This window comes from Megalobrama amblycephala, linkage group LG10 (assembly GCF_018812025.1).
Source record: "Megalobrama amblycephala isolate DHTTF-2021 linkage group LG10, ASM1881202v1, whole genome shotgun sequence".
Classification (NCBI taxonomy): Eukaryota; Metazoa; Chordata; class Actinopteri; order Cypriniformes; family Xenocyprididae; genus Megalobrama; species Megalobrama amblycephala.
In genome coordinates, this window is record NC_063053.1 from 7,839,217 (window position 1) to 7,860,223 (window position 21,007).

The window sequence follows — 21,007 nt, forward strand, 5'->3', positions numbered from 1 at the left end:
AAAATATAAACATTAGATTTTATAAAAAATTAAATGATTTTGTATTAACGTTACATTTTAAATCGAACAAAATGTCTGAACTAACTGAAATAAGTTTAAGTTGAAGAACTACATTTAAAAACTGACATACTGACATAAAAACCGACATAAAATAAATCTAATTCAAAATATTAATAATATAGTTTCCCTTATATGTCATCAAAAACAAGCAAGGCGACATCTGTTCTTGACATTTACCGTCAGGCACCGACGGGGCAGCCTGGGGTCCTTGAACAGGAGGCTGTCGGCACGGGTGTGTAACATTACAGTCTCCTTCAGTTCGCCCTCCAACTGGCCAGGTCCTCCACATTGGTTCAGCGCTGGGAATAACTTCAGCAGGCGTACTTGAATAACCTAACTCCACTCTTTTTGACAGGTAAGTCAGTGAGAGAAGCAGGAATCATATGTAACGGTCATTTTAGCTTTGGAGTCGTTAATTCGCATGCTTTCTACTTAGTGCTAGCGCATTAGCTCGCGTTAGCTGAATCACTCAGACTCTCGGCCTGTTCTAATGTCACAGCCAGAGAGAGACAGCAGCAGCCCAGAGCCTGAGATCAGCCATAGCGTGACATGAACACGAGTCAGCAGCTTTACAGCCTAATATATAGTGTAGCTTTAATAGACAGCTCGCGGGATCCGCGGCGGGCTTCCGCAGACTGCCATGAGTGCAGCAGCCTCGCAGTACTAGAGCCGCATGACCTGTGTCAAACAGAGATTTTTTGGTGTTTTTATTTCTGTTCTGCTTTAGATTTAACCATAGCTCGTGCTGTACATTTGTCTTATTTCGTTTTAAGTGTAGGGCATGAGCACCAGCACCCATGCTGGTTTCCCGCGGCTAGTAAAAATGGGGAAGGAGATCCACAATTAACCTTGCCCTTACTTTGCCCTTTATAATAAAGCAGTTCTCAAACCCCAGCTGAATTTATTATTAATCGATAAGATTCCTGATCATATTTTTTTTCTAGACTTCACGTTAGAAAGACTAGTATGGGATTGTTTCAGTGGTTGAGGAATATTTCATCAGCAGCTGTAATGTACTACTTCCTGATGAGAAAGACATAGAAAACCCCTGTCACGTCTACAGGACCAGCCATTCCTACTTAATGACCTGCATGATAAAGGTCACAGTGATGCATTATAATATGAGTAAATTATGTGCTCTATTTGGAAATGTAATTTTAGTGTATTTCCAAATCCTGATACTGGTTATCTCAGCATTATTTACACTACTTGAAGGGCAAAACAATATTGTATTGCTATTCCACCAACATTTTGGTTGTATATTTTCCCTTTTCTGATAGATTTGTTGGCTAGTGTTAAGGGGGGTTGGGCACTTTTCAGTTTGGCCAGCCTGAGAGACTGGATAAGACCAGATTGGTCAGTCAGGGGAAATGGACACCATGAATTCAAAATGATCAATTCTTATTTTTTATTTTTATGCAATATTGTATGATTATTTGAAATGATTTATCTATACACATCATCATTGTAATTTTTTTTTTTAAATTCATGTAACCTCATCATCTTTAAAATAACTTCCCCTCCCTCTTGCAGTGACATCTCTTCTCTGATGACGTGTTTACTGGCATGAGGGCGGGACAACCTGTCACTCACATGACATCACAGCAATAGCGATCCTCTACTTTTTTTGAGAAGCCTTTCACTCGGATATATATCACAATAGGGAAGAGAACTAACGCAACTTATATTTCATTCTGACTTTAATTTTAAAATGTGACGTCACATCATATTGCAATGTCCGAGGAAATTTCTAATGTGACTAATTCTAAGAAAGAAAAGAAAGTTCTAAGAAAGTTCAAAATGAATGTAATCGAATCATGTGATGTCTGCATAATTGGGCATTTTGAGTTCTGATCTTTTATTCATTTCCTTTTTTTTTTACGTCTGTTTGCATACTGCATTGTGATTGGTCTATTAATTGGAATTCCATGATGAATTGATCTCTTTGCATATATTCAACCATTTAGACCAGGGACGTCTAAACCTGCTCCTGGAGGGCCACTGTCCTGCAGAGTTTAGCTCCAACTTGCCTCAACACACCTGCCTGAAAGTCTATTATGCCTAGTAAGACCTTGATTAGCTGGTTCAGGTGTGTTTTAATTGGGGTTGGAGCTAAACTCTACAGGACAGTGGCCCTTCAGGAGTAGGATTGGACACCCCTGATTTAGACACTACTGTATGTTGTTCCTCATACACAGCCAACAAAAAACAAGCATTTGAACATTTGTTTTATGTAGTCCTTAGACCAAAGATCCCTTAGACCTGTTTTTTTAAGCTGTCTCCACCTCTCATCTCTATTCACATAATTGCTTCTCATTCTGACTTGCAGACATGTTTCACGCTGGTAGGTTAGTGTGGAGTGTATCAGTGCGTCACTTTCCAACTCAGTGACTCAGCTTGGGTGTGTCTTGCTGTCAGTTCAGATTAGCTTGAGCAAAGCCGCTGCATTCAGGCTGGGTCATTTATCAAACTGACATGACACTGTCTCACTATGATTAGCCATGGAAAGCTAGAGATACGTAGACCACCCGAAACGTCTAAATTTTTTTCTGAATGGCTCAGATCAATTGTAACCATTTAGATTCTGGTCTGATTCTGCTGTAGTCTGGACAGCTGTATTAGTATGATGTTCTTCTAATTGACCCACTAATTATTCCTACATGCTTTTTTTAATAGAAAAAATGGCCGTTCCCCCAACATACGCTGATCTTGGCAAGTCTGCCAAAGACATCTTCAACAAAGGATATGGTAACGTCTTTAATGATCCACTTTTCCATGTAGAATAACTGTTAGTTTTCTCTTCCCATTCTAATCGTTTCCTTTGGTTTATTTTCTGAAAGGATTTGGTATGGTGAAGCTTGATGTCAAGACAAAATCAGCCAGTGGAGTGGTGAGACTTTTATTTTCATTAAATATGTAATCTCTGCTCATGTCACTTCCTGTGTGTTTAACACATTAGTTAGTTCCATATTCATGTGGCCTATTCCTATTCCTTACATGTAGCCTATTCCTTGGCACTTAACACATTTGCAAAACCACTATCAATTATTTAATAAAGCAAAATGCCTTCTCCCTGAATATTATCTGAAATATTTCTCTTTCCTGTCCCTATAGGAATTTAAGACCTCTGGTTCCTCCAACACTGATACCAGCAAAGTGGTGGGCAGCCTGGAAACCAAATACAAGAGGTCTGAGTATGGTTTGACCTTCACGGAGAAGTGGAATACTGACAACACCCTGGGCACAGAGATCACCATTGAAGACCAGGTCTGAATGCGGTTTCAATCATTGAATGGTGACCGATCATGGTGCAGTTGTTTTTAGCATGAAGAATAATTTTGTTTGTCACTTTTTTTTTTTTTTCTTCCAGATTGCAAAGGGATTGAAGCTGACCTTTGACACAACCTTCTCACCAAACACAGGGTAAATTATTCCTTTTCTCCACTGGCTCTAACAGAAAAGCTTCAGATTTGGATTGAAACACTGATTTCTCTGTGCACATGTGTAGTTGAGTCAGGGGAGACGCGACGTCTCTCATGGGGGACTGTAACTCAATACTGTATTGAGCAATTCAAGTGTCGCCATGTGACAAAGTTAGTTGTGTTTTGTTGTGCATTGATGCATATCTCAAGGTTACTTTCACACAAGCTGTACAACACAGTCCTCATGTTCTGAGAACTATAAATCGGTCAGGAGAGTGGCACCTGTCTGGTGTCGTTGGGGTCTGATCTCAGATGACAGTCACGCTGACATGGCCTTTACTGATGTATAGGCTCATGTAGCTCACGACGGGCTTTGGATCGTGTAGCAGAGGAGTGAAGAGCAGTGTGCGTCTATGAGCAAGATCAGTTGATTTATTCACCGTCATACATTGTTCAAAAGTTTAGGATATATATATACAGCTCTGGAAAAAATTAAGAGACCACTTTACATTGATTTCTGAACTTGGAGTGGTCTCTTAATTTTTTCCAGAGCTCTATATATATATATATATATATATATATATATATATATATATATATATATATGTATGTATATGTATGTATGTATGTATGTATGTATGTATGTATGTATGTATGTATGTATGTATGTATGTATGTATGTATGTATGTATGTATGTATGTATGTATGTATGTATGTATGTATGTATGTATGTATGTATGTATGTATGTATGTATGTATGTATGTATGTATGTATGTATGTATGTATGTATGTATGTATGTATGTATGTATGTATGTATGTATGTATGTATGTATGTATGTATGTATGTTCAGTACAGTCCAAAAGTTTGGAACCGCTAAGATTTTTAATGTTTTTAAAAGAAGTTTCGTCTGCTCACCAAGGCTACATTTATTTAATTAAAAATACAGTAAAAAACAGTAATATTGTGAAATATTATTACAATTTAAAATAACTGTGTACTATTTAAATATATTTGACAAAGTAATTTATTCCTGTGATGCAAAGCTGAATTTTCAGCATCGTTACTCCAGTCTTCAGTGTCACATGATCCTTCAGAAATCATTCTAATATGCTGATCTGCTGCTCAATAAACATTTATGATTATTTTCAATGTTGAAAACAGTTGTGTACTTTTTTTTTCAGGATTCCTTGATGAATAGAAAGTTCAAAAGAACAGCATTTATCTGAAATACAAAGCTTCTGTAGCATTATACACTACCGTTCAAAAGTTTGGGGTCAGTAAGAATTTTTATTTTTATTTTTTTGAAAAGAAATTAAAGAAATGAATACTTTTATTCAGCAAGGATCCATTAAATCAATCAAAAGTGGCAGTAAAGACATTTATAATGTTACAAAAGATTAGATTTCAGATAAACACTGTTCTTTTGATCTTTCTATTCATCAAATAATCCTGAAAAAAAATATTGTACACATTAAATGTTTCTTGAGCAGCAGATCAGCATATTAGAATGATTTCTGAAGGATCATGTGACACTGAAGACTGGAGTAATGATGCTGAAAATTCAGCTTTGCCATCACAGGAATAAATTACTTTGTGAAATATATTCAAATAGAAAACAGTTATTTTAAATTGTAATAATATTTCACAATATTACTGTTTTTACCGTATTTTTAATTAAATAAATGTAGCCTTGGTGAGCAGACGAAACTTCTTCTAAAAACATAAAAAAAATCTTAGTGGTTCCAAACTTTTGGACTGTACTGTATATGTATGTATATGTATATATATGTATATGTGTGTATATATATATATATATATATATATATATATATATATATATATATATATATATATATAATAATATAATATAATATAATATAATATAATATAATATAATATAATATATATGTGTGTGTGTGTGTGAGAAATATCCTTACAGTTTAAAATAACTGTTTTCTATTTGAATATATTTTAAAATATAATTTATTTCTGTGATGTCAAAGCCAGAAATGATTCAGACATCATTCTAATATGCTGACTTGGTGATCAAGACACATTTCTTATTAATTTTGAAAACAGTTGTGCTGCTTAAAGCGATTTCTGAGAAATGTTCACAACACACTTGTAGCCAATCAGCAGTAAGGGGCGTAAACACCCATGATGGGGGAGGAGAGAGATTTGAAGAAAGACTGTAGAAAGAGATGGCTGAGAGACATTACAAAAGAAAAGATCAGAGGAAAAATCACTGGAAAAAGAAGGGTTTTGATCAGGCAAGAGCTTTAGGACCCGCATTAATATTAGAACAGCTTTCCAGCACTGGAGAGAGTATCTTTGGTTTTGCTATGTTTCACAGAACCAAGATATGCTGCTGTTGTAATGTTAGATATAGTAACAGGACAGTTTTGAGCGTCATTGCTTAGCTGGAGCTGGTGTGCTGCTGGCGACAAACAACCAACTCTTGCTTGTATGTTAATTTTTTTTGTTCTTCCTTGTCAGTCGTTCCTCTTCTTCACTTTATCGTGAAGTATCATTTTGCTTTGTTTTAGCTATGATACAGACATCCACCCTTGCATTGTGTGCTTGTTCATTTTGCGTGTAGGGAGGAGTGTTTGTTTGGGTTGATTTCAAATATCAGCAGTTTGTCAGAAATCACTTACTGCTTCTTTTAATATTTTAGTGGATACCATGATTTTATTTATTTATTTATTTTCAGGATTCTTTGAATAGAAAGTTCAAAAGAACAGAACTTATTTGAAGTAGCATTTTTTTGTAACATTATAAATGTATTTACTGTCACATTTGATCAGTTTAATGCATCCTTGAATAAAAGTATTCATTTCTTTCCAAAAAAAAAACAAACCCTAAATTCTGAATGGTAGTGTATTTCACTGCACTGCTGTATGCTGTTTTATTGTGCAGACAATGCAAAATGGAATGTTTTTGCTAGCCACATTATAAGCTGTGACTTGAGCTTTAAGTTGTTTATAAATGGTGCAGTGAATGAAATAATATGACCAAGACATGACTTTGTCCTTCACTATGGTATCTGCATCTGTCCTTTGGATTGTGTCTTGAAATCAGTTATGTATTGGATCATGATGAAAGCAAATTATTTTACATTTTAGGTCTAAATAGATGATTTATGGTGCAGTGGTCCCAAACGATATTTGAACACCGAAAATGTACGAGTAATAAAGTATCACGCCATGTGGCATTTTTTTTTTTTTTTTAAGAGAAAGTGAGTAAGCACACTTTTCAAACTAAATATTCACAAAAGTGTTGGTATGGTATCTAAAGCAATGAAATTGATATTTTAAGTGTGGTTTGATTATCCAAATGCTTTCCGAGAGAGCTACGTGATTATTTCAGAGTCATTTGTTAAACAAATGTATCACTTGTTTGATGGGAAAGAATTAACAATGTAAACAGTTTATATTTCTGCAGATCAGAATTTTGGTTTATTGCTAGTCAAAAGACAATTAATCCATATGTTTAAAAAACATCTTATAAACAAATGTAATTCCTCTAAATAGGATGCTAAATTGTTATTATTTTCCTTCACGAACAGAAAAAAGAGTGGAAAAGTCAAGACTGCATACAAGCGTGAGTACGTCAACCTGGGTTGTGATGTTGACTTCGACTTTGCCGGCCCAACCATTCACGGCGCTGCAGTGGTGGGCTATGAGGGATGGCTCGCTGGTTACCAGATGTCCTTCGACACTGCCAAGTCCAAGATGACCCAGAACAACTTTGCTGTAGGCTACAAAACGGGAGACTTCCAGCTGCACACTAATGTGTAAGTCCTGAAGCGTCACTACATCATTCTAAGTGCATGTGACTGGGACCTGGTTTATTTTAGTGGAGGGAAGTGTTGATATAATGAGAAATTATGTACAGCTGGCTTTGACGTCAGGAATTTTACTATATGTTTTCCCTGGAGTGACACATTGATTTTTTTTTTTTTTTTATGAATATTCCAGGTCATTGACAACCTGGACATTCATTTTGAACAGATAATGTAAAAATATAAAAAGTAATGTTAAAGTCATGGAAATTTATACAGTAAGTATACATATTTTTGGTTTGTTCTTGTCTCTGAAATATTTCATGTCTATAAATTAGTCTCTGTGAGTTCAATCTCAAATTGCAAGAAAAGCCCTTTGTAGAAGTATTCTGAGTTAATGTGCATTTATAAAAGTATTTATTTATTGAAATTTGTGGTTAAACAACTGTATGCAGCTGACTAGCTGAAGAAGTTATTTTAGCTTTACCCATTAATAGACACGGTACTTCCTTGAAAATGAATTCCAGCACAGAGCTACAACAACCATAATGAAATGACCCTTCACAAAACATAATGCTTTACAATGAACTCTGTTAGAGAGCTACATATGGCAATTTATTTGTTCAATAAAATACCTTACTCGCCGATTGAGTAATAAAAACACCATCTCCTCTTCACTTTTATAACCTTTCAAATTCCTCCGTTCTCATAATCTCTGAAAAGTCAAGCCAATGTTGATTCTTGTTTTATTACGAACTCTGTCGTGTTCTCTTTTTCCAGCAGACTCTCCTCTGTTTGGCATTTTTGTAAAAACAGGTGATTTCCCCAAAGTTTTGAGATTTAGCTGCTCCATGTCAACCTTTCTCACTCGTTGAAACAACTAACCTTTGCCATTCCCACACCATACACACATCAAAGAAGCCAGAGCAACTTTTTTATATTTACAGATATGACGAGAGACACACGGGCGAGTGACATTTGTATGCAATTTCACACGAAAACCATCCCGACAGGTCTAAAATATAAATGATAGGCTTACTATAGTGAATCAGGCTAAGACGAAACATATTTTGGAAGAACGATTGATGATGACTCAATTAAATTTTGTTACCTTTTTTTTAAGGATAGTATATATTTTTTTTAACCTAGTCTTAATGATTCATAAATTTTTTTCTGTCCCTCCAGTAATGATGGCTCAGAGTTTGGTGGCTCCATCTACCAGAAAGTGAGTGATAAACTGGAGACAGCGGTGAATCTGGCCTGGACAGCAGGAAACAACAGCACGCGCTTCGGCATTGCTGCCAAGTATCAGCTGGACAAAGACGCCTCCATCAGTGTGAGTAAACTTGCATCGCTTTTACAGAAATCACAAGTTGGGACACCTGTTTCTGCATCTAAACCCATAAAACGCCATTTCTAAATGTACTTTTCTCCATAAATGGAAAAGGGTGTAGTGAATATCGATTCACTAATGCATTCTGATGGTCTCAAATGACTCTTTTCTTAATCATAATTATTAATGCATTATTATTAATATGCACTGTCCTTTATGCCGTGAAAATGTGCCTTTACACTGCAAATAAATGTATATGGGAACCTCAGGACAAATTTAAGAGCTAAGGCCAAAAAGGCTGAGTAAGCATTATTTTACAGCATCTTACAAAACTAAGCAGTGTTTTGCATAATTTCCTCTATATTTAAAGGAAATGGGTGTATTTACACAGGAATTACAGTTAGAGGACATGATGTGTTGCACTCTCAATTGTTGATCAGTAGTTCTCATTTCCATTCAAAGATGTCGATTGATAGTGACAAAGTTTAATGCTGCTGTGATGCAAAAAAAGAAATCCCCAGAGCCGCCACAACCTCTGATTTCCATTGGCAGAACAGACATATTTTAGTACAGCTTTTATATCGATTCTTCACACAGAATTTGGCATCGACCCACTGCCATAGATTTGTGCCCGTTTACGAGGCGCTTGAAGATTCCCACTGCTAATAAAAGTACGGCTTTTGTTTAAGAGGCTGGAACTCAGGCTCCTCATGAACATGTTTGTGATTTGAATGTTACATTTGGTTTTGCATGTGCACACTGTTTTCAGAAATGAGTAATTGTTCTCTCATTTCAACAGGCTAAAGTGAATAACACCAGCCTTGTTGGTGTTGGTTATACTCAGACTCTGAGACCAGGTACAGTCTTGCGTTTCCTCTCATTATATACACATGAGAATTTTTTTTATATATATATATATATATATATATATATATATATATATATATATATATATATATATATATATATATATATATATATATATAAATATATATATATATAAAATATATATATATATATATATATATATATATATATATATATATATATATATATATATATATATATATATATATATATATATATATATATATATATATATTCCTTTATTTTGTATCTCACAATAGTTTATAGTTGGTATCTGTCCACCCACAAAATATGATTGACTTTGGAGCTTTGGAGACTGATAAAACAAGAAATACTTGAAACATGAAACGTCAGATTTTAATAATACTGTTTTGATGTAGACTTCTTCTGCATTTATGTGGTAAGGATGCTGTGTAAAAGGTCCAGTGATTAAATCTGTGGTGGTTTTTCAGGTATCAAGTTGACTCTCTCGGCCCTGGTTGATGGAAAGAGCATCAATTCCGGTGGCCACAAGCTGGGCTTGGGCCTGGAGCTGGAGGCCTAAACCTGCTCCTGCTTAACATCAGGGACAAGGGAATATCAGAGAAATCTGGCCTTAAATCTAACTCCAACAGCAACCAGCAGGGGGATTTGGGATGGGATGGGATGTGTGCAAAAGCTCATCAAAAGTGACAATGTCATGGTGTTTCTTTTTATCCCCTCCTGGTCCAAATGCCCTTTGTATTTGTTTGTAGTTGTTCTCTTACAGACATTCAGCTACAAATTAAGTTTTTCATCTGTCTCCAGCACTGCCGCAGTAATTAAACTCTCTGGGACTGAGGGCATCTGTGGCTTCCTGTTGCGTTCATTTCTCAGTTAGATGGTGGTGGGTTTGTGACAAAACTGTCTCTGATTTCATCATTTGTATTGTATCTGATATTCCTTAGTCGTCTGAATGCGACTCAAGCAACTACTTAACTCGATATTAAAGGTTATACCTGCTATTATTTAAATACTGTTAAACCGTTTTCTTCTTTCCATGCACGCAAGGACGAGCTTAAGCAGTTTACTTTTCCTTCAGCAGCCATCCAGAGTAATCATTTTACATGAAGTCTGCCCTTGAACTGAGCAGTTTTTGGGTAGCCTAATAGGGAGATGAACGCTGGTGCTCCTAGCTGGCATGGCTGGCCTTTTGTTTTCATTTGCAGCACAGAGACGACTATCCGTAGCTCACCGTGACGGTGGAACAGTTGGTTTGAGTTCAGTACGTTTTGCTCCCGGTGTTGCATTATGATCCTGATTCCCTGAGGCCATGCTTTCACAATACCTCAGAGGTCCTTATGTGTATGTTTGAACTTTTCAATAAACTATTTAAACAAATCTATGATACAGGTCTTATTGATTACAAAGCAGATGGGTTTTCGTACATAAACTCGAGCTCAGAAATGTGTCCAAAAAGGGGGGGGGGGGGGTGGTAAGTGTCCACAACCCTATTGGAAGCCAAATTAAGCCAAATTTTCACTTTTAAATGGAAGAATACAAGCCTCTTGTATCGATTGATGTTCAGTCAAATTCTTCAGTATTTCGGCAGAAATTAATGTTACTTTGGTTAAAAAAATAAAAGCTTGGTACTGCTTGTTTTGTTTTTAATGATTGTTTCAACCCAAAGTGGTCTTTAGGTTTTCACATCTGATATTCTCCACCCATCTGAATTGACCTGAATTTTAAAAGAGTACATAATTTGATTAAAATGGATGTTTGTAGTCATTAAAAGTGAAATGTCAGCTGTTTTAAATTCCTATGTAATAAGGTGAACAAGGACAGGTTGTTTATTATGGTTAGAAGAAACTTTCCAGTTTTCCTGCTTATTATGTAACCTATCTAACCTATAAGTCTATACAATTCATGGTAATATTAATTTTATTTTGTAGAATGTTTGCTTTAATCTTGGGTCACCACTCACCATCTTATACTGTTCAAATGTTTGGGGTAGAAACTATTTTAATGTTTTTGTCCCCTATGTTAAAAAAAAAAAAAAAAAAAATATATATATATATCAGTAGTCAACATTTGAAGTGGATCAAAAAAGCTAAGTTGTCCTAAGAGGAAGGTTTTAGGACAACTTTGATGAAAGTTTTTGATCCACTTCAAATGTTGACCTACTATAAATAAAATAAATTTATTTATAAATAAATATATAAATATATATATCATGATGATATATAAATAAAATTATTTATTTATTAGTGGAATATTATTACAGTTTAAAAATCCCGTTTTCTGTTTTGATATATTTTTTTTTAATTAAATTTTATTCCTGTGATGGTAAAGCTAAATTTTCAGCATTGTTACTCCAGTCTTCAGAGTCACATGGATCACATGATCCTTTAGAAATCATTCTAATATGCTGATTTGGTGCTTAAGATTACAACATTTCTTGTTATCTATGTTGAAAACAGTTCTGCTGTATTTTTGTGACAACTAGTACATTTTTTTCAGGATTCTTTGATGATTAGAAAGTTCAAAAGAACAGCATTTATTTGAAATGTAAATCTTTTGTAATATTACAAATGTCTTTACTTACTTTTGATCAATTTAACACACCCTTACTGAATAAACGCATTAATTTCTTCAAAAAAAAAAAAAAAAAAATTGCTGAGCTCAAACTTTTAAATGCTGTACATGTGGGACTTTGGATCCTGAAGCAAAACCACTAGAGAACCACTGCTCTATAGCCCTAAAGTCAAACTCCCAGTATCCAGCACAGGGACAGGCTTTTGTAATCTGGGTGTAATTTTGTATCCCTTCAAATTAAGATGATATACTTTACCTTGCCTCAACAAAGTAGAGACATCTTAAAATATTAAGCAGTCTTATAGGGTTTTTCTGGGTAAGTTTTAAGCGAGTTCTTAAGAAGCGGATACGATAATTAAATTCCTTATGATCCTTTATAGATGAGTAGCTGCTATGTTGACAAAAGAGAATATTCAAGAGTATGTAAGTGCTGGTTGGCAAGTGTTGGAACCAAGGATAAGTGTTGCATCAGACACCACATTAAACAGTTTACACAACTCAGTGGTCCTCTGTAGGTAAAGCTGTTGAATTAATACACCATGAAACACTGATATGCTGGAATATTTATTAATTTAATATATAGCACTATTTTGAAACATACATTTGGCCGATCAGATATAGCAAAATAAAATCTTATACATTCCTCATGATTCACACATTCGTTATGTACACATAGATCACAGTGTACGCATGCATCTGCATCAGAAATGTCAGACTTCCAGAAAGCAATTTCTATAATTCATGCTCAACTGAGATCATCTGTCACGCGGCTGTGAGTAATTACATTATATGACATTCATCAAGGTTGCTTATTTAAACATTTTTTTCTCATTCTCTTTTCTCAAGGCAAGGGGTTTTATTTTTTTGACCAATATGTTCTGCTGTTATTCTACACTACATTAGAGGGTTTAGTTGTTTCTTCTGGACCTTTGGTGTCCACGCTGTCCTTCTTGCTGATCTCTTTGACCTGCTCTGTCTTCTCCAGAGGTTTAGCTTCTGTTTTGGTTGACGTCTCAGATTTTGCAGGCTTCACTTCATGTTCACCACTGTCTGATTCTTTGTCTTTTGGGACAGTTTCTTCACTTTTAACATCTTTGCTGGTTCCACTGCCTTTGGTCACCACACTATCCTCCTCTTTGGCTTTTTCAGGCGTTTTCACTTTGCTTTCTTTAGTATCTTTTTGCTCTGGCTTTGCATCAGATTTTGTTTCCTTGGCTTTGGGGGGTTGATTACTCGGTGTTTCATCAACCTGTTTCTCTGCGACTTCAACGCTTGTTGTCACACTTTCCACACTGCTGTCACTTTTGCTGTCCTCTTGTTTCACTGACTTTTCAGGTTGTGATTTTTCTTCCTTCACTTTTGAAAGGTCCTCTTGCGTCTTTTTTGTTTCTTTAGGTGTAGCTTGTTCAACTTTTTCTGTTTTGATGCTGTCTGCACTCTCACTTTTGCTGTCCTCCTGTTCCTTTGACTTTTCAGGTTGTGATTTGTCTTGCGTATCTTTTGAAAGGTCCTCTTGCGTCTTTTCTGTTTCTTTAGGCAAAGCTGGTTCAACTTTTTCTGCTTTGACACTTTCTGCACTGCTATCGCTTTTGCTGTCCTCCTGTTTCACTGATTTTTCAGGTTGTGATTTGTCTTGTGTATCTTTTGAAAGGTCTTCTTGCGTCTTTTCTGTTTCTTTAGGCGTAGCTTGTTCAACTTTTTCTGTTTTGATGCTGTCTACACTCTCACTTTTGCTGTCCTCCTGTTCCTTTGACTTTTCAGGTTGTGATTTGTCTTGTGTATCTTTTGAAAGGTCTTCTTGCGTCTTTTCTGTTTCTTTAGGCGTAGCTTGTTCAACTTTTTCTGTTTTGATGCTGTCTACACTCTCACTTTTGCTGTCCTCCTGTTCCTTTGACTTTTCAGGTTGTGATTTGTCTTGTGTATCTTTTGAAAGGTCCTCTTGCGTCTTTTCTGTTTCTTTAGGCAAAGCTTGTTCAACTTTTTCTGTTTTGACGCTGTCTGCACTCTCACTTTTGCTGTCCTTCTGTTCCTTTGACTTTTCAGGTTGTGATTTTTCTTCCTTTACTTTTGAAAGGTCCTCTTGCGTCTTTTCTGTTTCTTTAGGCGTAGCTTGTTCAACTTTTTCTGTTTTGATGCTGTCTGCACTCTCACTTTTGCTGTCCTTCTGTTCCTTTGACTTTTCAGGTTGTGATTTTTCTTCCTTTACTTTTGAAAGGTCCTCTTGCGTCTTTTCTGTTTCTTTAGGCAAAGCTTGTTCAACTTTTTCTGTTTTGATGCTGTCTGCACTCTCACTTTTGCTGTCCTCCTGTTCCTTTGACTTTTCAGGTTGTGATTTTTCTTCCTTTACTTTTGAAAGGTCTTCTTGCGTCTTTTCTGTTTCTTTAGGCAAAGCTTGTTCAACTTTTTCTGTTTTGACGCTGTCTACACTCTCACTTTTGCTGTCCTCCTGTTCCTTTGACTTTTCAGGTTGTGATTTTTCTTCCTTTACTTTTGAAAGGTCCTCTTGCGTCTTTTCTGTTTCTTTAGGCAAAGCTTGTTCAACTTTTTCTGTTTTGACGCTGTCTGCACTCTCACTTTTGCTGTCCTCCTGTTCCTTTGACTTTTCAGGTTGTGATTTGTCTTGTGTATCTTTTGAAAGGTCCTCTTGCGTCTTTTCTGTTTCTTTAGGCAAAGCTTGTTCAACTTTTTCTGTTTTGACGCTGTCTACACTCTCACTTTTGCTGTCCTCCTGTTCCTTTGACTTTTCAGGTTGTGATTTTTCTTCCTTTACTTTTGAAAGGTCCTCTTGCGTCTTTTCTGTTTCTTTAGGCAAAGCTTGTTCAACTTTTTCTGTTTTGACACTATCTGCACTCTCACTTTTGCTGTCCTCCTGTTCCTTTGACTTTTCAGGTTGTGATTTTTCTTCCTTTACTTTTGAAAGGTCTTCTTGCGTCTTTTCTGTTTCTTTAGGCAAAGCTTGTTCAACTTTTTCTGTTTTGACGCTGTCTACACTCTCACTTTTGCTGTCCTCCTGTTCCTTTGACTTTTCAGGTTGTGATTTGTCTTGTGTATCTTTTGAAAGGTCCTCTTGCGTCTTTTCTGTTTCTTTAGGCAAAGCTTGTTCAACTTTTTCTGTTTTGACGCTGTCTGCACTCTCACTTTTGCTGTCCTCCTGTTCCTTTGACTTTTCAGGTTGTGATTTTTCTTCCTTTACTTTTGAAAGGTCCTCTTGCGTCTTTTCTGTTTCTTTAGGCAAAGCTTGTTCAACTTTTTCTGTTTTGATGCTGTCTGCACTCTCACTTTTGCTGTCCTCCTGTTCCTTTGACTTTTCAGGTTGTGATTTGTCTTGTGTATCTTTTGAAAGGTCCTCTTGCGTCTTTTCTGTTTCTTTAGGCAAAGCTTGTTCAACTTTTTCTGTTTTGATGCTGTCTGCACTCTCACTTTTGCTGTCCTCCTGTTCCTTTGACTTTTCAGGTTGTGATTTTTCTTCCTTTACTTTTGAAAGGTCTTCTTGCGTCTTTTCTGTTTCTTTAGGCGTAGCTTGTTCAACTTTTTCTGTTTTGACGCTGTCTACACTCTCACTTTTGCTGTCCTCCTGTTCCTTTGACTTTTCAGGTTGTGATTTGTCTTGTGTATCTTTTGAAAGGTCCAATTGCGTCTTTTCTGTTTCTTTAGGCAAAGCTTGTTCAACTTTTTCTGTTTTGATGCTGTCTGCACTCTCACTTTTGCTGTCCTCCTGTTTCTTTGACTTTTCAGGTTGTGATTGCTCTTCTGCAACCTTTGAAAGCTCTTTTTGTGTCTTTTCTGTTTCTTTAGGCGTGATACTTTCACCCTTTTCTGTTTTCACATTGTCTACCAGTTCAGCAACTTTGCTATCTTTAACAGACTCCTCAGGTTTTTGTTCCTTTTCCTCTGTCTTTGATTGAACCTCTTGCTTCTTCTCCACAGGTTTCTCTGTTAGTTTGTTGTTATCCTCTTGGTCTTTTTCCATAGGTTTAGATTCTTTTGTTTCTTCCTTTACAGTATCAGTATGGTCTTTTTTTGCAGAGGGCTCCTCCTTTGTGTCCTCTCCAGTAGTCTGTTTTCCACTCTCAGCAAGTTCAGCAGGTGCCTGTTTGTCAGGTTTGGGAATATCGTCCTCTACAGGTTGAACTGGAGTTGTTTCTTTCTCTTTCTCTGCAAGTTTTGTAGTTGCGGATTCTTGAGATGAGATTTTAGCAGCTTTGTGTTTATCATCTTCAGTTCCTGGAGAAGTTGCTTCCCCAGTTTGTCCAGTTGGCTTAGTGTCTACTTCAGGTGTTGCTTCAGGACCTTGTGGCTCCTCAGATGGTTTGTCTTTTGGTCCAGTTTCTGATTTCTCTGGCATTTCTTGCTTTTCTGCCATATCTGGTTTGGGGACATCTTTCTCTGTCTCTTTAGCTGGTTTATCTGTCTTCATCACATTTTCCTCTTCAGGTCCTTCTACTTTTCCATTCGTGTCATCCTTCAGGTCTTTCTGCTCGGTGTCTTTTGTGTCTGTTTCCTCACCTTTATCTTGTTCATCAATGGCCTTTTCTGTAGAGTCTATAGCTGGTTCAGTGTCAGCATCTTTTTGTACCTCAGAATCATCTGGAGTTTTTTCAACTGGCTCATCCTCTTTTTCATCACTTGGTTTGACTTCATTTTCCTCTGTCTCTAACTCGGGACTGTGTTCATCGCCATTCTCCACAGCTGGTTCTTCAATATCTTCAGCTTCTTGAGGAGTTTCATCCTGCGCATCTTTCTCGCTGCTCTCCTCATCTGGTTTGTCACCCTCTCTCCCCTCCGGGCTCTTATCAGAGCCAGTGTCTGATATCTCCACATCTTCTCTGGTTGTCTCTGTAATAATCTCTTCAACAAATTTGTACTGAGGCTCTGCTTTTCGAGTTGCTCCCCCCTGCCTTTTGACACAAGGGAGAGTATAGGTGGGTGACTGTCTGTAAATGTATGGTACTGAAATATGTGCATCTGAGATTGTAGAGTACCTTGACTCTTCACCCTCCAAAAGATTCCTGTAAAAAAGGAAACAAAGCAACTCAGAATAATATTCAGATACATGTGTGTATCCGTGTAAGCTCTCGGTGAAGAGTGTCATTGATGTCTATTTACAAAATGTTTTTGAAGCTTTGATCATTCTAGCCAATCTGATGAGCGCGTGAACACAATTGCAAATCAGAGGTGTTTACGAATCCGCTCGACAGCGCTCAAAGCATCACATTTTTAAAATTTCAGTACCGACTTAAGTATCACGGTCGGTACTTTTGACAACACTAGTATTTATCGTTTCTTAATGCAGAGGCTAACTCTCAAAAGCCTAAACAAACACGGAACAGAAGACACCAGCAAAATCATGACATGACACTGAATTCGTTTGAAACTTAAACCCATTCTAATCAATCAACAAATTAACTGGAATAAAAAAAGCACTTAGTAATGATTATTTGAAATTCAAATTAGCCTAACATTCCAGTTTAATAAACATTTCAGTCATGTAGAACATATCTCGCTTTGTTCGCTCTCTAATTATGTAAGTTAATAAGTGATTGCGCAGCTAGAAGGCCTTTGCAATGACATATCAAGACTAAACCATCCAGGTACGAATAATAAAACTTTGAATTACTGATGAAGTTACTGATGCACTGTTAAGGGATTCACAAGAAATAAATTCTAATTGGATACTTTTTTTAACACTATGGACAGAATCAGGAATGAAAAGTGACTAAGCAAATCATTTTTTTAGTCCTGTTATGAAGGCTTTGTTGGTCCTGAGAGTTCACTATGAGGTCAACATTGAAAAAGTTTATACAGTATAATCAAAATACTGTAATCAAAGAAGTACCTGTAGGAATAAATTTCAGCATCCAGTGCCATTTTGACATTGAGAAGGTCCTGGTACTCCCGCAGATGACTGCTCATGTCAAATTTAGCATTTTTCAGCTCATATTCCAACTCTCTGATTGTATCCTGCATCATGGACAACATAAGTAAACACAATGGAAATGCATTAGGAAAAAAAAACATTGCACTGAATTTTAGATTATGTAGAAATAGTGCTCAACTTACTGTATCTTAATTTAAGCATAACTGCTCTTATTTCAGTATTCCTCACACTGAATGATTACAAATATTCTAGGCTGAAGAGCGCATCACATGGTGCATTACCTGGTAGTGATGAATTTCAGCATTGTGCCGTTGCTCGAGGTCATACAGCTGCCTCTCCAGTGCTTCCCTCACACCTTTCACAGAGTCGAGCTCAATGTTCTTGGACTGCAGCTGTCTCCGGTGTTCATTAATCTCTGCTTTAGTCGCCATGAGAGATTCTCTGTTGACTTCAGCAGCTTTGGTCAGTTTGGCGAGCTGCGCTCTAAAGCGTTCCTCAGCATATCGGATGTCAGGGTCGGTGTGACCTTCGAGTTGCATCCTGATGTCCCTCAGAGCTGCAGTGACATCACTTCTACTGAAATCACTTATTTCTGCTGTCACATTACTCTCTTGGACTTGGGCCATCATTTCTGCTACCTCGCTTTCGTGGTTTTTCTTCAAGAACCCGATCTCCTCTTCAAGAGCTGTGGCTTTTCTGTCCATCTCTTGCTTTGCTAGGTATGAGTCGTTAATGTATTTCTTGAGTACCGAAATGCTGTCCTCGGCATCAACTCGACCACGAGCCTCTCTTTCATACTTCTCTCTCAAAGTATTAAACTCGTCCTCCAGGTTCTGACGGTTTATCTCAATCTGATGCTTTTGAAGGCCCATCTCATGAACTTGCTGCCTCAGACTGTTAAGTTCTGATTCATACTCTTTGGACAGAGAAGAAGATGATTTAGCTCTGAACCTAATAGCCTCAATTTCTTTCTCTAGTGCTCGGTTTTGATTTTCCAGGTGATGAACCTTCTCGATGAATCCCGCGAAGCGGTCATTGAGCCCCTGCAGTAATTCTTTCTCACTAATTTTCCTCATAGTCATTCCACCTGCATATTTGTTTGAAAAATCTAAGCTATCAGCCGGTTTTGCGGCGAATTCTTTCAGGGTTTCATTACCTCTCAGTGGTGCAGTGGACCCGAGGCTAAAGGCAGACCTTGAGATGAGTTGCGATGAAGGACGCGCCGTTTGGTACCGGTACTCTTCCCGTGTCCGGCCAGGTGAATGGAGAAAACGATCCATTGTGAGGCTGGTGCGTTTTCCTTCGCAGTGTTTAGTGAAATGCTCCCCTTTTTATACTGCAGTAGATGCTAGGTTAGCGGAATGGAACTGTCCATATTGGTTAAATTCACAGAATCAGCTGCTCAGCATCCTGCGCATTCACTCACTCACTCCTCCACCGATCCCAGGGGAACCATGTGACGTCACACGAACTCCGCAGATTCCCAACTCATATTATACCTAAAATATTTTATTTATTAAATTGCCGAAGCTAGAATATATATAGTCTTAATGCCATAAATGTCACTATCAAATTCAGAAATTCCGGAAAAAAAGAGGTCCATTTTTTTTTTTTTTTTTTTGTCAGAGAAAAAATTCTGACTGTTAAATTTATACGAGGATATAAGGATATAACAGGCTCATTCCACAAAAAAGGCGCAGCGTACGAATTATGGAGGTGGTCTTAAAGTAAGCTATACTTTTATAATAGCTAATAATACACAAATTTTAACATCGTTTTCGAAGATTCCAGTAAACACAAGTTAGTGAGAGTACGCATTGAGCAGGTAAACATAGTATTCCATTGCAATCAGTATAAAGTCCTGTAATTATTTAATATGTAATTATTAGTTTATTAGTAATATGTAATTATTAGTTTTTCGCAAGCAAAAGTTTTCTCCATAGAGTTTCCCCTACAAGGGTACAATTCCATAAAAATGTAATGGCATCAACATCCTTTCAGGACTTTTACACTTCAAGCACTGCCTCCTGCATCTGTTATCACATTATCAATAGGGGATGATATATCAACCCTGTATCCATTACTGCCTATAGAAATATGCTATCAGCATTAAATTCTCCTTATACTGAAGACTTTGATGAAGTGTCATGACCTTCAGCACAAGGTTAGTAATGGCTAAATGAACTATAAAACTCTGTTGCTTTTAAAAAGGCATGTATATCTTATTAGCTATGCTATTTTATGGTTTAATATATATACAAAATGTTGTTATTATTTAACAACATTTCCTATTATTGCCAGATTTGCATATATTTTACTGCAGTAGCAACATTTTTCAAGCTATAGAATACATATTTGTGCTGCAGAAAAGCATAAGTCAGCTCTACACTTTCAGTCATGCTGAGCGGACACAGTGAGCTGGATTGAATCCATCAGCACAGCTTCTACATGAGCAGCCAATAGCAACATAAGCACACTCGTCCGCCTTCTCATGTGTGTGCATGTGGTTTAGAAAGATTGACTTTCATTTTTCATAGTCCGATATAACTAGCGCTATGTTTCTATTTAGTGTAAACTGCAAAAGCAGCATAAACTGGAATAGAAACAGAAAGGAGGCCCTGCTCAGTGATGGGTAAACACCCCCCCCCCCAAAAAACATATCCTGGTATCAATAGTGTTCAATTCTTTTCTATGAGAAAAATGAAGAGAAATATTCAATAGATTTGGACTTTAAAGAAAATAAAACACCATAAAAAGTTTGTGTGTTTTTGAATTTTGGTTAAAGCTAAATTCCTGCCAGCCTATTAAATAAAAGATGACTGTTATGAATACAAGCAATTTAGCAACAATATGATCTAAATGTGCATGTCTGCTGTAGACTTTACTTTGGATATTTTAAATAACGACTATAGTATGGTTTGTTCCACTGAAATGTTCAATTCAATTCAATTCACATTTATTTGTATAGCGCTTTTCACGATACATATCGTTTCAAAGCAGCTTTACAGAGAATGTATGTCAACATTACAATTTAAAGAATGCAGTTAGCAATTAATGTAATCATTTAAGCAATTAATTTACAATCACTGTTAGCAGTTTAACTGAA

The 21,007-nt window shown here is 36.7% G+C and overlaps 2 protein-coding genes across 3 annotated transcripts; one reads left to right on the forward strand and one right to left on the reverse strand.

Moving 5' to 3' along the window:
* Positions 1-257: 257 nt before the first annotated feature.
* Positions 258-10,829, forward strand: vdac2 (voltage-dependent anion channel 2). Its single transcript, XM_048204283.1, has 9 exons — positions 258-415; positions 2,737-2,808; positions 2,901-2,950; positions 3,175-3,327; positions 3,431-3,483; positions 7,055-7,282; positions 8,456-8,606; positions 9,403-9,460; positions 9,923-10,829. The coding sequence occupies exons 2-9, from the start codon at positions 2,742-2,744 to the stop codon at positions 10,012-10,014; spliced, it is 852 nt and encodes a 283-aa protein (XP_048060240.1). The 5' UTR covers positions 258-415; positions 2,737-2,741; the 3' UTR covers positions 10,015-10,829.
* A 1,692-nt stretch (positions 10,830-12,521) lies between these two features.
* Positions 12,522-20,846, reverse strand: LOC125276635 (neurofilament heavy polypeptide). Of its 2 annotated transcripts, XM_048204286.1 has the most exons (4): positions 18,183-20,846; positions 17,860-17,984; positions 17,006-17,032; positions 12,522-16,921 (listed from the first exon to the last, which is right to left on the reverse strand). In XM_048204286.1, the coding sequence occupies exons 1-4, from the start codon at positions 19,179-19,181 to the stop codon at positions 12,913-12,915; spliced, it is 5,160 nt and encodes a 1,719-aa protein (XP_048060243.1). In that variant the 5' UTR covers positions 19,182-20,846; the 3' UTR covers positions 12,522-12,912. The 2 variants fall into 2 exon arrangements, with proteins under 2 accessions (XP_048060243.1, XP_048060241.1); XM_048204284.1 differs by having other exon boundaries at positions 12,522-17,032.
* Positions 20,847-21,007: the final 161 nt, after the last annotated feature.

Coding starts and splice junctions, on each gene's coding strand:
- LOC125276635 (XM_048204284.1), bottom strand. CDS start 19,181: ATGGATCGTTTTCTCCATTCACCTGGCCGGACACGGGAAGAGTACCGG. Junction 17,985..18,182: donor CTGAAATTCATCACTACCAG/GTAATGCACCAT, acceptor TCCATGATGCAG/GATACAATCAGAGAGTTGGA. Junction 17,033..17,859: donor GCTGAAATTTATTCCTACAG/GTACTTCTTTGA, acceptor CCTTTTTTACAG/GAATCTTTTGGAGGGTGAAG.
- vdac2 (XM_048204283.1), top strand. CDS start 2,742: ATGGCCGTTCCCCCAACATACGCTGATCTTGGCAAGTCTGCCAAAGAC. Junction 8,607..9,402: donor ACAAAGACGCCTCCATCAGT/GTGAGTAAACTT, acceptor TCATTTCAACAG/GCTAAAGTGAATAACACCAG. Junction 9,461..9,922: donor TACTCAGACTCTGAGACCAG/GTACAGTCTTGC, acceptor GTGGTTTTTCAG/GTATCAAGTTGACTCTCTCG.